This window comes from Rhinopithecus roxellana, chromosome 15 (genome assembly GCF_007565055.1).
Source record: "Rhinopithecus roxellana isolate Shanxi Qingling chromosome 15, ASM756505v1, whole genome shotgun sequence".
NCBI classification, from domain to species: Eukaryota; Metazoa; Chordata; class Mammalia; order Primates; family Cercopithecidae; genus Rhinopithecus; species Rhinopithecus roxellana.
Genome location: NC_044563.1, coordinates 9251360 through 9266454, shown reverse-complemented (window position 1 = coordinate 9266454; position 15095 = coordinate 9251360). Strand labels below are relative to the sequence as shown.

General features: G+C 60.2%; 1 protein-coding gene across 4 annotated transcripts in view; it reads right to left on the bottom strand.

The window, feature by feature from the left end:
- Positions 1-282: 282 nt before the first annotated feature.
- Positions 283-15095, bottom strand: part of DAGLA (diacylglycerol lipase alpha) — a 67846-nt gene continuing 53033 nt past the window's right edge. For 2 of the 4 annotated variants that reach the window (XM_030918898.1, XM_030918899.1), the window contains exons 10-20: positions 12582-12735; positions 11940-12023; positions 11768-11845; positions 11235-11315; positions 10243-10385; positions 9815-9883; positions 9371-9443; positions 7918-8114; positions 7006-7135; positions 6260-6447; positions 283-3737 (exon numbers count right to left, since the gene is read on the bottom strand). In XM_030918898.1, the coding sequence (XP_030774758.1) occupies positions 2777-3737; positions 6260-6447; positions 7006-7135; positions 7918-8114; positions 9371-9443; positions 9815-9883; positions 10243-10385; positions 11235-11315; positions 11768-11845; positions 11940-12023; positions 12582-12735 (2158 nt within the window). In that variant the 3' untranslated portion in view covers positions 283-2776. Of the gene's footprint in view, positions 3738-4450; positions 5076-6259; positions 6448-7005; positions 7136-7917; positions 8115-9370; positions 9444-9814; positions 9884-10242; positions 10386-11234; positions 11316-11767; positions 11846-11939; positions 12024-12581; positions 12736-15095 lie in introns of those variants that run through there. The other 2 variants (XM_030918901.1, XM_030918900.1) reach the window with 2 other exon arrangements.

Genomic DNA, 15095 nt, shown 5'->3' with positions numbered 1-15095 from the left:
CAGTGAGTCATGAGCACCGTGAACACTGGGAAGCAAAGCTCTAACCCAGTACAGACAAAGGGCTGAACCTGAACCACCCAAACACACCTTCCATCTTGGGATGAAACGGGCTCTGGTCCCAAGGAATCTGTTTCCCCCTTAGGCTTTCTGTTCCATCCAGGGAACAGTGGCAGAGGCCCTCCTGGCCCCCCACCCCATGCCCACCCCCTGCTCTGCTGCAACCTCGACATCAGGTTTCTACACAGTCCCCACCTGAAGCAAAGACATTCGAGGCAGCCAGCGTGCTTCTACATCCGGTTTATACACAGCTCTATACAATATACAGAAACCTTTATATACAGATATATTTATAGAATAAGCTATATTAATTTCTCTTCTTTTTACAGCAATATTAGTTTGGATCTTTCATACATTAAGTACAAAAAAAGTCTGGGGAGAATGGCACGTAAAGTGCGTGAGGGTCTGTGGGGCCTGGCTGCTCACTACTGATTGCATATGGAGTCGCCTAGGCCCCTGGGCGGACAGGCCCGCACACTTGTGCTGCAGGTCTGGGGATGGAGTGGGGGTCGGTCTGAGCCGAACCGGGCTGAGGGGGGTGGCTCAGATCCCCCAGTGTGGTATGGGGTGGAGGAGGGAGACGTGCAGCAGGCCCATCCTTCAGGGGCAAGGTGGGTAGGAGGCAGATTAGGGGTGGGCTGCCCCTGGGTGCCCAGGACTAAGCCCAAGCCTGCCCCAGCCCCAAGCCTGAAACATGCTGTGGCTGCAGCCTTGGGGGTGGGGGGTCTGTCCCTGATGGCTCAGTCCTGGGGTGGGCGACATGCCCACATTAGAGGTCCCAGGACCCACCCTGGCAGAGGAGGAATTAAAAGACCAGACATCAAGTCTCTCCCTGTGACTGGCCGGGGTACTTGTCAGATCTTTCCTCTGAGAGTCTATCTTGTTTGCTAAACTCTCAAGAGCCACTGATTTTGTCTTGTTTCTGTGCTGGGCTGAAGCTATGCCTCAGCAGGGCCAGGGTGTCCTCGAGTCTGGTGAAGGTAGGAGTTACACAGGATAAGGGGAGACCCAGCTCCCTCTGTCAGGGTGGGCAGGGGTTCCCAGGACAGCCATCCGGGCCAGTCCCAGCTATGTGGGGAGCTGGGGGCCAGGATTCAGGCCCCCAGGTACCAGTGATCATGAGATGGGGGGCTCTTCGTCAGGTGAGCCTAGGCCACTCAGGGAGGCTGTGGGCGGGGCCAGAGTGGGAGGGACCATGCCACCGCAGAATGAAGGCACGAGCAGGCGATCAGCCGTGCAGTCAGCGCCTCGGTACACACCAGTCTTCCAAACCAGGGGTCAGAGCAGCAGGCGCGATAGGAACAGATGGTGTCTAAAGCTGAGCTTGTCCCTGCAGCCCTGCCTCGAAGGCCCCATCATGCTCCCTGACTGTTTCCTTGGCAGGCTGGGAGGGACAGCAGGCAGGCAGGGCAGGTAGGGTGGGCGGCCCCAGCAGCCCCTTCCTCAGGAACGGTGCACACTCATGCACATGCACACGCGCTGACACTAGCATGCACACCCTCCCACCCCGCTTCTGGGGAAACACCGGGTCGCTACCTCCCTAACTGCTTCCCAAACCCAGCAGGGAAGGAACCCCTATGGGGACCTCAGGCTAAACCAGGACTGCTCCCAGCCCTAGGCCCTCCCTGGGCAGTAGACAGAGGTCTCCAGCCAACGCCCACCATACCCCACTCTTGGCCCCACCTCCTAACAACATGACATTGAGGGTGGGAGGAAGGAAGGCCTGCTCCCAGGAGGGTGCCCAGGCCAGCGAGGAGGGAAAGCTGAGGGGGACTAGATCCCCAGCCCAGAGCTGCCTAGGCATGGTGGGGGTGACACCAAGGGGTCAGGTGGCGCCCTCAGAGGAAGGGAGCTCTCGGTGCCTTCCTTCTGCCCAGGGCACTGATGCTGCAGCTGGGGTGGTCACAGCAGTGCCCACCACCCTTTGGGTGGCCAGGATCCTTGGGGGTAGAAGGTAAGCCAGGAAGTAGCCAGCAGGCAGGGCAGGCCTGGGTGCCCAGGGCCCATGAGCAGAGGAGGCAGCATGAGAGGCACAAGGCAGAGAAGGGGCGGCCCTGACCCCACCCTCCTCTGGCCCCTCCAGGCCCCTGGCTGCCTTGGGCCCTGCGCAGAGGAGGGCTACTGAACACGAGTAGGCAGGGGGCTTGCAAGCCCACAACATATCCTGGGCCAAGCCCAGCAGCTTCTGTAAACATGTACAGCACTGCAGGCCACCTTGGCAGGGGCACCCCAGGGGGCTGGCCAGCAGGCACCAGATCTGGGGGGTGGCCAGGGCAGATGCCAGCCTGGACCACAGATGAGAATACATGTGCGCGGGACACTGCTCTCCCCCCGGCCCCCGGCCCCGGGAGAGCAGCCAGCAGGCAGTGATGGGAGGCAGCTTGCCCATGGCCTGTCCTGGAGCAGGGGGTGCCAGAATGCCCCCATGGAGGCCAGTCAGGCTGAGTGTGGCCCACCCAGCAGGCTGCCCAGGCTCCTCTCCACTCCACACCCTTCCCCATCTTTCCCCATCTGCGGGGCCAGATCCCAGCCACCTTGGCTCTGGGGGTCCTAAGCTGAGGTAGGGATACGGACCCCCAGCTCAGCAGCGATGCCTGTGCCTGAAGCTAAACTGCCCCTGGGGGGGTCTGTCCTCAAAGCTGCCCGGCAGGGGACAGGCACCAGGTGCCCATGGGGCCACCTGCTCCTGCCTGGGCCCGCTGGCCACACAACAAGGGTGCTAGCGTGCTGAGATGACCAGCTCATCTTGCTTGGCGGAGCTGGCTCCGTGGCCAGTGGGGGTGGAAGTCCGGATCTTGTCAGCTGCCAGGCACTCCTGGCTACTGAGGCCCGTGGGCGTCAGGTCCATGAGCTCGCCCGAGGAGCTGAGCGGGAAGGAGGGCGAGAGCGAGATGCCCGAGGAGGGGTCGGCTGAGCCGGCAAAGAGCCGTGGGGGCTTGGGCACCAAGTTGGGCTCAAACTGGGCACGGAGCAGGATCTCTTGCTGGCTGGGGGACTTGGGGCCCTCGGCATAGTCGCTGGTGGGACTCTCAGGCACCACCATGCAGTAGAGGTCCTGGAAGGAGCTGCTCTTGCTGTCCAGGTTGAAGAGGCTGTCGATAAACTCCGCGAATTCCAGCACCTGAGGACTGGGCGAGTCCCCCAGGCGCCCATTGTGCAGCGCCAGCTCCCCGCGGGAGGCCAGCACACCACCCCCACCCCCAACCTCTTCCTCCTCGTCATTGGCTGAGGCACTGGGGGGCCGCTCAGGAGTGATGCCCCCACTGCCCAGGGCTGCCTCCAGGGGCTGCGTGTCCTGCGAGTGCTTGGACAGGCTGTCAGCCGCCAGCAGCTCAGTGCGCGAGCTCAGGGATGGGTTTTCCTCAGGGATGGCAGGGTCAATGTAGAACAGGTGGCCTTCGTCACGCTCCAGCACGGCGTGGAGGCTGGGCGAGCCGCGGATGCTGCGGAAGCCCGAGGAGCGGCGCGAGTCGAAGCTGTACAGGGACTCAGTGTCCGAGAGGCTCTCCATGGTGGCCAGTGGTGCCCGCCGGGCCTGGAGTTCTGCTGCCAGCCGCTCCTGGGTGGACAGCAGCAGCAGCTCCACCGGGTCCTGGCGGGCTGCCACTGCCGCAACCACCGGCGACAGCAGCCGTCCCTCTGAGAAGCCCTCCAGGCTCATCTCAGACTGGGACTTGCTCCTGCAGAGGGAGGGGAGAGCAGGGGGTATGAGACTCAGAAGGGAGAGGGGACTGAATCCTAGCTCCCTGGCTAAAAAGAACTTGCAGGGAATAAAGGGTACAGTTAATTTAGCAGTTGTTGATGGTTTAGGACAGGGAATGCTTATATTTTTATTTTTGAGACGGAGTCTCGCTGTTGCTCAGGCTGGAGTGTAATGGTGCAATCTCGGCTCACTGCAACCTCCGCCTCCTAGGCAGGTTCAAGCGATTCTCCTGTCTCAGCCTCCTGAGTAGATGGGATCACAGGCATGTGCCACCACGTCCGGCTAATTTTTATATTTTTAGTAGAGATGGGAGTTTCACCACATTGGTTAGGCTGGTCTCGAACTCCTGACCTCAGGCGATCTACCCACCTTGGCCTCCCAAAGTGCTGGGATTATAGGCGTGAGCCACCGCGCCTGGCCAGGAATTTTTTTTTTTTTTTTTTTTTTGGAGACGAAGTCTCGCTCTGTCCCCCAGGCTGGAGTGCATTGGCGCGATCTTGGCTCACTGCAAGCTCCGCCTCCTGGGTTCACGCCATTCTCCTGCCTCAGCCTCCCGAGTAGCTGGGACTATAGGAGCCCGCCACAGCGCCCGGCTAATTTTTTGTATTTTTAGTAGAGACGGGGTTTCACCGTGGTCTCGATCTCCTGACCTTGTGATCCACCCGCCTCGGCCTCCCAAAGTGCTGGGATTACAGGTGTGAGCCACCGCACCCGGCTGGAATGATTATTTTTTAAAACAACTCACAAGAATCCAAGATAGAAGACAAAATAGTTGATGCTGGGTTGAGCCGTGGTGGGGGGTCCCTAAGGGGCTAAGGCCCTGCTGGCAGCACTAGGACTTCAGGAGTGCCACTGGGGTTCTCTGCACCAGAACCCCTGTCATTGTACCGATGCGAGAATGAGGCTCCAAGAGACTGGCTGCTCCAGGTCACTCATGAGGCCACAGTGGAATGAGAGAGACAGTGGGAGGGAGGGAAGGAGGGAAGGAAGGACAGAGGGCACACCAATCTCAGAGCCAGCACCCCTGGGTGCCACTCCCAGGGATCTCATCACTTCCCTTCTCATCCGGGTCTCCTCCTGGTCTCTCCCATGGGCTGCAGCCCTCTGCTGGGTGGGGAGCCTGGGGCTCCGCAGACCAGCCTGCAGGGAGTGGGTGGCGAGGCAGGAAGTGGGTGGCTTGCAGCAGTCACTGCAGCCGGAAATGGACACTGCCTTCTTCATCTGGTTGTGCAGCTGCCACAGGAAATGCACAAATGGCATGGAGAGACGTCCAGGTGTCCCTACCAAGGGCCAGGAAGCAGCCTCTTGACCAGATCTGTGACCAAGCACACAGGGCCTATGTGGGAAGGTCCTAGAAAGGCAGGACAATCCTCCCCTGGAAGGACTACCACTTAAGAGCCTTGCAACCCTCAAAGAGTGTGTGAATAGGAAGGGTGCTGTGGCCCGCACGTGCGTGCCACTGTGAGCATATGCGCGTGCCCCTGCATGTGTGCACGCCCCTGTGAGCACGTGTGCACGCACCCATGAGCACGTGTGTGCACACCTGTGAGCATCTGTGCACACCTCTGTAAGCATGTGTGCATGCACCTGTGAGCAGGTGTGCACACTCCTGTATGTGTGCATGCCCCTGTGAGCACGTGTGCACGCCCCTGTATGTGTGCATGCCTCTGTTCATGTGTATGAGTGTGTAGACCAGATGTCTGTGTATGTCAGCTGGCCTGTGTGTCTGGGTCTGCGCACGGGTGTATTCATGCATTTCCACGAGCGGCTGCCTGTCCACGTGTGTCCTTGTATATGTGTCTCCACCTTTGTCCTGGTGTGTGTCTTGTACATGTGCATGTCTACAGGGGGTGACATGTGTAATTATAACTAATAATGTATGTGTGTAAGCTTCGATACAAATATGGAAGTAATTGGGTGTCCATCTGTTTGGGTCTAAGTGTGAAAGAGTGAATCTGTGCAGGCCAGGCATGGTGGTTCACCCCTGTAATCCCAGCACTTTGGTAGGCTGAGGCAGGCGGATCACCTGAGGTCAGGAGTTTGAGACCAGCCTGGCCAACACGGTGAAACCCCATCTCTACTAAAAATACAAAAATTAGCTGGACATGGTGGCAGGTGCCTGTAATCCCAGCTATGTGGGAGGCTGAGGCAGGATAATCGCTTGAACCCAGGAAGCAGAGGTGGCAGTGAGCCAAGATTGCGCCACTGCACTCCAGCCTGGGGAAGAAGAGCGAGACTTCATCTCAAAAAAAAAAAAAGAAAAAAGAAAAAAGAGTGAATCTGTGCTTCTGTTTGTGGATCTGTGTGCCTCCCCTGGCCCACGTGGGATTCAGGGACAGCAGGCTGGGGGATAGCTGGAGCACAGAGCGGGGGTTTGACCCCTCCTGTGCACGTGTGCAGAGCTGAGCCCAGTACATGCACAAAATGCACATGCACACAAGTTTATGTGCTCTGAACCACACTCACCCTGGGGTGGGGCTGGGAGTAGCCAAGGCTCACCTGACGCTGCTGTTGCGGTGGTCTGCAGTTGGCAGCTCCAGGGCGAGGCCAGCGGGCATGGGTGGCCCCGTGGGGAGTGGCTGCTGCTGGAAGATGAGCTCAGGAGTTAGATCTACCTCGGTAGGGCTCACCATGACCTTGGCAGCAGAGAGCAGAGCGGTCTTCCCCTTATTGTAGTTCTCCAGCACCTGAGGACAGGACAGAGGAGGCTGGGGGTGGTGGAGGGACAGCAGGCCCCATTCTGGGGCCAATGTGGAGCCAGGGCCCAGGCCTCTCAGGCCAAGCAGAGCCTCATGGAGTCACCTGGGTCCCACTCTCCTCCTCCTGAGGGCACCACTCCCCAAGGCCTGAGACTTGCCCATCTGGTCACAACTTGCCCCACAGCCCGGCGAGTGTTCCTGCCCTGCCTGCCTTCAGCCTTTCCGCAGACAGGGAGTGACTGTGGCTGTCGCTGCTTGCCCATGCATCTGTTAAGTGCCAGGTGGCCTTCAGGGTCTCTGAGCTGAGCCTGCCTAAAGGACAGGCCCCTGGAAGTCTCCTTATCTCCTCCCCACCATGGGGCAACGTGATGATGTGGAGAGAGCCAGGGGTGTGAGGTTGAAGTATTTGAGTGGGGCTTTCTGGCCCAGCTACCTACTTCTCTGAGCCCCAGCACCCATGTCTGTAAAATGGGGCAGTGATCCAACGGTGCTTACGGGGTTCTGATGGGGTGACAGTGCCTTGTTCCCTGCCAGGAACTGCCTCACCTTGTTGAGCCCCTCCATGACCACATAGGGCAGGTGCTCGTGCAGCATGGCTGGTGAGATGATCACCTCATTGAAGGCCTTGTTGTCGCCCCAGATGGCGAAGTACGTGGGCTCCTCCTGCTCACAGCAGCTGAGAGGGACGTGGGCAGAGGGTAGTTAAGGATAGGGTGGTGGCCTGGCCCTCAGCTCCTGGCTCTGCTCTCTGCCCTGCTCAGCAGGGCTGGCATGGTTTGGAGGCCCCTGGCCTGCCCGGCAGCAGGGCTCTGTTCCCTGGCCTGGCTCCTGCCCTGCCCTCAGCCTGGGAAAGGCTGACCTTGAGCCTCAGCCATGGTCCCTCCACAGCCTTCGACCAGCTTTTGGCCTGGGTCACACCCATTCCACCTGCTGCAGGGCCCAGCTCACCAGCTTTGTGTCAGGCGAGGAAGCTGACCCTGGAGGGAGGAGCCAGCGCCCAGCTGTCTGAAGGAGCGCGGTGGGAAAGGGCTGCCCACTTGCCTGCTCCTGTTCTCTTTCCTGGCGCGGCCCCCACCTTGCTCACAGCTGTCTTCAAGGAATCCCCTTGATGAAGCCAAGTGACAACTGAGGTGTAAGCTGGCCAGGGCCTGAGGGGTGAGCCCTCCAGGGCACCTACTTTTAAATGGACCATGAGTGGGGAGAGTTGCCCTGGGGGACACCAGGGAAGGGCTGACGCTGGGGGCAAAGCCAAACTATGGAGAGAGATGCCTGGAGTCCTGCTCAGGGCTGGCCTTTTGTTCCATTTCCAGAGCCCGATGCTGGGGAAATCCCTCCATGGAAGCCCTGGGCCATCTTCTCCCAGTCTCCAGCCCCAGCCCCGAGGGATGACTAAGCCAAGGCCGGCCCTGCCCTCCACGGCCGCTACCCCCTGCAGCAGCAGACCCTGGCAGAACCTACCAGCACTGCTCCGCAGGGTGGTTGTGGACCACGTGGATGATGCGGCCAGGCGGGTAGAGTGGAGTGCTGGCTGAGAGGGCGATAGTGAGATCGCTGGGGTGGGTCCAGAGCCGTGTGCTGGCCAGAGTGGTCACCTCTACCTCCTCGGGCAGTTCTGACTTGGGGATGCATTTGGTGGCCCCCACGATGATCCGCCACTGTGTGGGGTGGAGTGGGAGACATGGGGACAGAGTTAAGTGGCACTGGTTGGGGGGCAGGGGCAGGGGGACTGAGAAGGAGGGCTCAGGAGGTGAGAGGTGGGTGGTGAGATGGCAAAAGGGGCAGGGGAAGGGCAGTGGCCGGAGCATTAAAGGTCGGTGCCCACCTGAAGAGGCAGTGGCTGAGGTGCACGGTGGCCAGACGGCCAATAAGGTGCCAAGGACAGATGACATGGAATTGTTGAATTTCAGGGCTGGCAAGGGGCTGGAAGCCCAGCCAACCCCTAATCTAGTAGATGGGGAGACAGGCCCAGTGAGGGGAAGGGACTTATTCTGGGTCACTCCGCAAGTCCAAGACAAAACACACCCTGGAGTTGAGTCCAGCTGGACCTGCCAGGCCTGGCCTGACGAAAGCCCAGGACTAATCTGGTGGGAGCAGTTCCACCTCCCCAGAACTAGGCTCCTCCAGGCAGGCACAGTCCCACAAAGCTTTGCTGCCCTGCTCACCGCCTGGCACCTGGTACCTGGCCCAGGGCCCTGCCTGCCACAGGGTCTAGGGCACCAAAGCTGGGAACGGTCCAGACGGGGCTGAGACGGTGAATGGGTGGAGGGCTCGCCCGGGGCAGGGGGTGGGGGGCGGGGGCCAAGAGGGGTGACCACACAGAGGACCCTCTCCTCCTGCGCCTGGCCTGCTTCAGTGTGTCTGGCCACCACGTCCCCACCCCCACCTGGCCAACCCGCCCGCCAATGTCCTCCAGAGACCTGATGCGGATTAGGAAGGGCTGACCCTCTCCTCTCGGCCACAGCAGAAAATGAGAACAAACTGTACCCAAATCCTCTCCACAGGCCACTCCCAGCCCCCTCCGAGCCTGGGGAATCTCAGAGGCTTCGGCAGAGGTCTTTCCTCACCGCTCAAAGTCTCCAGATCGTTTTCTCCTGACTGTGGGCAGCTCCCAGTTCTGTGTGGAAGCCTCTCAGTTCCCATCCAGATTCTGTTCTAACTTGTTATCCGAGTAAATGCAAGTCCCTCCCACTCTGGGTCTCAGTTTCCCTATCTGCACAATGACAGGTGTTGTATGGGTTGAGCCTAGGGAATGCTGAGGGGCTGACATCCTAAAGTTCCCATGACACCAGCCACACCCTGCCCTGGCCTCCCATGGCAGGGCCTTTTGTGCTTTGTCCCAAGAAACCAGTGGGGGTCAAGGGCAGGGACAGATGAGGCTGCACAGAGGCAGGGTGCCCAGGCAGGGGCTCACTTTGGGCTTGGTGCTTCGCTGCAGGACGTCCAGGAGCTGTCTGCGGAAGCCTTCCAGCTGGGAGAGGCCAATCCTGGGGAGGGAGCGAGACAGGGCCGTCAGCCAGGCCTGGTCAGGGGCTATGAGAGGTATGGGGCGAGGGGCGGAGGAGCAGGCACACGCCTAGCCCCTGGAACAAGAAGACACATCAGCCAGGGTCAGGGGGTAGAGAGGCATCCACAGAGCAGCTCCCCAGAGCAGAGCCGAGGAGTGGAAGGACAGGCAGGGAGGGCACCAGCACGTGTGTTCACCTGGGCTTCTCACCACTGGGCAACTAACGGTGGGGAGGGGCATGGAGAGACAGGAATCGGAGTGAGAGCGACACAGGGGCTGGGGGGTGGGTAGAGGCCTGGAGGAGAGAGGAACAGCCTGGCAAGGCACCGTGGAGTCGGGGGAAGGACTCACCTGGGGACGAGGTCTTTGCCCAGAACCACAGCAGTCACGAACTCCTTGGAATACTCCATCGCATCCTCACTGCAAGGGAAGCCGAAGCAGAAGCTAAGGCCAAGGGGGAGGGCGGTGGTGTTCCGGCATCGGGGGCCAGCCACGAGCAAGCTCTGTTCTTGCACTCCTGGGTTGGCTCCCGGGGAGCTGGCTGGTGGCAGGCTGGGCTGCCTGCCCCCTACTCTGTCTTTCCCGCTGGTAAGGCTTTGCTGGGTAGATCCTGGGGGGCGCATGGCATTTCAGAGCCCCCACCCTCCACTCTCCAAGCCACTCCCAGACCTTCATGGGACTAGAAGTCAGACTCCCAGTCCAGCCCCTAGCACCAGCCAACCCTCAGCCTCCACTGGTCCCAACTGCCCCAGCCCACTCTGAGGCCCCAGACGGCTCACCTCAGCAGGCCCCCTGGCGGGGAGTAGGCAAAGCACTTGAGGGTTGGGTACTGTGGGCGCAGAAGGAAGGAGAGGATGGCAGCGGTGCCCGCACCCAGGGAGTGACCCACCACAATCAGGCCGTAGTGTTTGGTTCCGCGGCCCTGGAGACCGAGAGAAGCCTGAGAGCCCTGCCCCGCTGCCTGCCAAGCGACTGTCTTAGCCAACCCAAGGAAGGCAGAGGGTCTTCCCATCTTCCCAGAGTCCTGGGATCATGTCTGTGCTGTGTGAATGCTGGGGCACAGAGAACCAAGCTAGGTCCCCACAGAGCGACTGCTTAGGCTGACTGTTCTAATAAACCCTTACTTATGCTTCCAAACCTTGCTCAGAGGTTATGTCCTTGGGGAAGCTCTCCTGATTTTCCAGGAGTGGCTCGCTCCCTCTAGTCATTGCATCTGTACCTGGGATGGAGTTTTTTATGACTACAGTGATTACTCTGCTATAAACATGTGGTTACCTGACCCCATCTCTCTACCATCACTACTAGACTGAAGTCTCCTGAGGCCAGAGCCTGCTTTGCTTTGGAAAGGGCAGCTGGTGGCACCTCAGGAGCTACCTGCACTGACCGTGGCCAGTGGGCAGGACTCAGTTCCCGCCCCTCCCTCAGTTCCCCCCTTCTCTCTGCTCTGTATTTTGAGCCTCTCCATGTTTCCTTCTGACAAATGGTTCTGCAGCTATGAAGCTTAAAAGCCGCCTGCCCTGAATCATCTCTGTGCCTCTGGTGTCTGGCATGAATCAGGTGCCCAATGACTGTAGGTGGGGCGGAGCAGGACGCCCACGGGACCTGGCACAAAAGAGGAGGGGTTGGGAGCCAGGCTCGAAGAGGTTGCAGGAGCCTGGCTTGCGTGGGAGGTGCGAGGCTCCATCACCCATCCATCCTCTTCTCTCTCTGCTGCCTTGGAGGAGGGGGACCCAGGTGTGACAAGGGCTTGGTGTCATGGAAAATGCCTCACCAGGTCTCGCCCAAAGGCCTGGGAGAGGACCATCTCCTGCTCCAGTTTCTTCTTGATATACTCAGCTGAGAGGACCATTCCCTGGGTGGGCAGGAACAGAAGCAGGTGTTGGTGGGAGGCCTCCCAGTGACCAGCAAACCCACAGTGACCTGCAGCTCAGGAACTCCGCCCCATCCATTTTTCCCTTTGGGCCTCATGACAACCCGGCTGTGGGGGCTGGCAGACATGCTGACCATGTCACTTCCATTTCACAGGTGGGAACTGAGGTTCAGAGGGGTGGTGTGGCTAATGAAGCTGCTATGATCACTTCCCAGCTGCCTCTCAGGTTCTTCCATGGACAGGCTTTGGGCTGGGCAGGGCAGTGGGGGTCACAGCAGTGGGCCGCATGGGCCTTCCAGACTAACCATGCCTCTCTGACCAATCTCTTCCAGTGAGCCCAGGAGGCAGGGAGGAACCCCCAACAATACACGCCTCTGCACGCTGGCAGGGGAGGAAAGAAGCCCAGGGGCCCTGGGGTCCATGATGTGGGGTACCTTGTGGCCTAGCCAGGTGCCGTGGTGCCCCTCCACGGGGAGGCGCTCAGCGTCACCCGTCAGGTCAGTCAGGGCATCCTTGGGGAGAGAGGAGATAGGTGAGGGGTGGGCTAAAGAGGATAGGAAGAGGGAGGCAGGCACCCCCGGGGGCTGGGAGCCACGGGCAGCGTACCTTGGGGGACAGGGTCCCCCGGATACTGATCACCACCTTCTTCTTGTCATGGTCCACCGCCACGTAGAAGGGCGTTTCGTAGACCTAGGAGGCGGGCAGCTCGTGAGCCTGAGCGGCCCTGGTGGGGCCAGACTCGGGGAAAGTGACCTAGGCAGGTATCCTTCCTGGCCAGGAACTCTGGCTCCACCAGCCACGGGGCCTCTGCCGCTGGAAAGGCTGACGGGCTCCCAGGGTCACCGGGGATCTCCTCCCGACCCCAGTCACAGGCCTGCCCTGCCCTCCCAGCTCCTTGCTGGCTCTGGCAGCCCTGAGTGCCACCACTTGCCCCTCAGTCCAGGTGATGTCTGCCCCTCCCTGCTTCTGCCCTCACTTCCTTTCCCCAAAGGGCTAGGGCCCGGCAACCCAAACACTGGGTGTGGGGTTGACGTCAGATTTCCCAGCCCCAGAGGTGGTGCAGGTAGGCCAGGGTCCAGGGAGGAGGAGGGGGCCACCTCTGGTCTGCCCAGCGAGGGATGCCTGGAAGCTGCAGCCAGCCAGCGCCAGCCAAGCGAGGGCTCCTGCTGGCCTGGAAGGACAGCCTCAGCACCCTAGACCCTCAACTGCCTGCTCCGGACACCAGGCTCCCGCCCTGCCTGGCCTCACCGCATCGTGGCAGGAGGTATAGACGATGTCCACCGCAGTCATGTTCTCATCCAGGAAGTGGCGCCGGATGGCAATGGCGTTACAGCCACAGCAGTTGTCTTCCTCGATGGTGACTCCAGGGGCGAACCGCGGCCTCGCAGGACACAGGCAACACCTGGGGTGGGGTGACAGAGAGTTCAGGGCCAGGGAGTCCCTGAGGGAACAACTGTCTCCTGCCATCGTCCCTGGAACCAGTTCCAGTTGGGCGTTCAGCCCCACTGCCTCTCCCAAATCACCCTTGCTAAGTCCTGGTGACCCCCACGTCACCAAAGCCACCGGCCACTCTTAGCCTTCCTCTTAACTGAGCTCTTGGCAGCACCTGATCCTGTGGGCCCTTCCCTCTCCACACCCGGCTGGGGCCCCCTCCTCTCTGGGATCTCCCCTCTGGGCAGGGCCTACTCAGCGATGCCCCCAACACTGAGGTCCTGGGGTCCCTCTGGGGGCACTGGCTCCTCCATGCACTCATGCAGTCTTGTGTTTTAGACACCATCTGCACGCTCAGGAATCCATCCCAGGCCTGCCCCAACCCCCAGATGCTTCCATCCAATGGCCTAGCCAACACCTCCCTCAGAGGCCTGACAACCTGCCAGCTCTCAAACCCCTTCCCTGCTTGTGTACCCCAACCCTCCTGAGGTCTTCCCAAGGCCCCTTGGTTGCTTGGCCTTTGGCTTGCAGCTGTCTGTGGCTCCTCAGCTCTCACCCCCATGGCCATGCTACTCGGTCAGTACACGTGCTCGGCTTCCCTTCACACTCAGAGCTGGACTCCAGGCGTTCCCTCACCTCCCCTACCCCTGCCCTGGCAGCTGTGCCTGGGACTGCCACAGTGGCCTTGACTGGCCTCCTTGCACTTGCCCCTATGCTCTCAGCTCAGCAACAGAGTGGCCCTTTTAAGATAAGTCGAGCCACATCATTTTCTTTTTAAGACCCTACAGCAACACCCTGTCTACCCCACCTGGCCCTGGTCTCTCTGACCTGCTGCCAGCATGTTCAGCAGCACCTGAGACAGCGTGGCAGCCTGGCCCTTGCTCCTCTGAGCCTCTGTTCAAACATCCTGTCACAGTGAGGTCTCTCCTGCCACCTCATCTAACAGCGAGGGCTCCCCAGGCCCCCAGGCACCTGGCTTCATGTGGGTCCAAAGCGCCCATCTGCTCCACCATGTGCCCTATTCGCCCTGTCTATGTGCTGTCCACCTCCCTGCTGGGCAGTGATCACCACAGAGAGGTCCACGGCTGTATCCCCAGCACCCAAACAGTGCCAGGCACACAGGAGCCTCCCCTGTGAGGATGAGGCAGCCCGGGAGCTGGGCACCCAGCTAGGTGCAGCTGCGCCTCAGGCCACCAGAGGGAGCCAGCACCCAATGGCTGGGGCACCAGGCGCTGGAGCCCACGTGACTGGGCCTGTCAGCTGTCACAGGATGACAGCTGAGATTTTATTAAGAAGCTTGGATTCTGGTGATGCTGGGAGGTTTGTCTTCACTTGGAACATCACCTGAGTGACTATTACACACTTTCCAATAGGGAGAGGCTTCGCTGAGAAATCCACGGTGTTTGCGGAGGGGACAACCCCAATGTACAATGAGAGAGCATGGTCCCCCCTACTGCAGGTCAAGTGGTGGCGGGCCAGGGTCTAGGGCCTGAGCTCCTGTGCTCGGCAGCTGTTCCCTCTCCAATCTCAACTGAGCATGAAGCGGTAACAGTGTGGCCTTTGGAGACTGGAAGCTTGAGTTTGAACCCTTGCTGTGTCACTTCCTGACCGCAAGGGCCTGGAGGTCATTCAGCCATTCTAAGCTTCAGTTTCCTCTTCTGTAAGAGCAGGTGCTGACAGCTACTTCACAAGGCTGGTGTGAGATCAAGGGTCCAAGATGCAGAAACGGTCTGGCCTATTATAAGTTCTTAATAACGGGTGGCTCCTCCCTTCTCTGGTGACAGGGCTGCCTCTGAGTCAGTGATCTGCAGGCCAGGGGGACCAGTCAGGGGAGCAGGGCCAGCACCCTGGAAGGCAGGGCCCTGGGGCTCATCCAGGGCAGGGCTGGGGCCAAGCCAGAAGCAGGCCTGGCTTGCTGTGCTCTGCATGGGCTGAGAACTGCTGCTAGGGGAGAGGCCTGGGCCTGAGGCAGATGGGCAGCCCTTCTCCCTCTGGCCAGGCTGCTATGGACAGGCTGGGGCACTGAGAAGGACACTGGACTCTGGCCTCCTCCCAACACTCTGGGCTGCAGGCCTGCCTCTCTCAGCCCCACAAGTACCTGGTTCTTCTAGGCAGGGGCCTGGCTGGGCCCTCATGAGTCTAGGGACTCTGCTCTCTCTGCAGCACTAAGGCACCTAATGCAGATACCAGCATCCATCCTGTCTGCAGAGCACCAAAGAGCCCTGCCTGCCAGTGATGCCCTGGGTTCTGAAACACCCTATGGGCAGGCAGGACAGATACCACCTGTTACAATTTAGGAAACTGAGGCTCCAAGAGGTCCTCACACTGCCA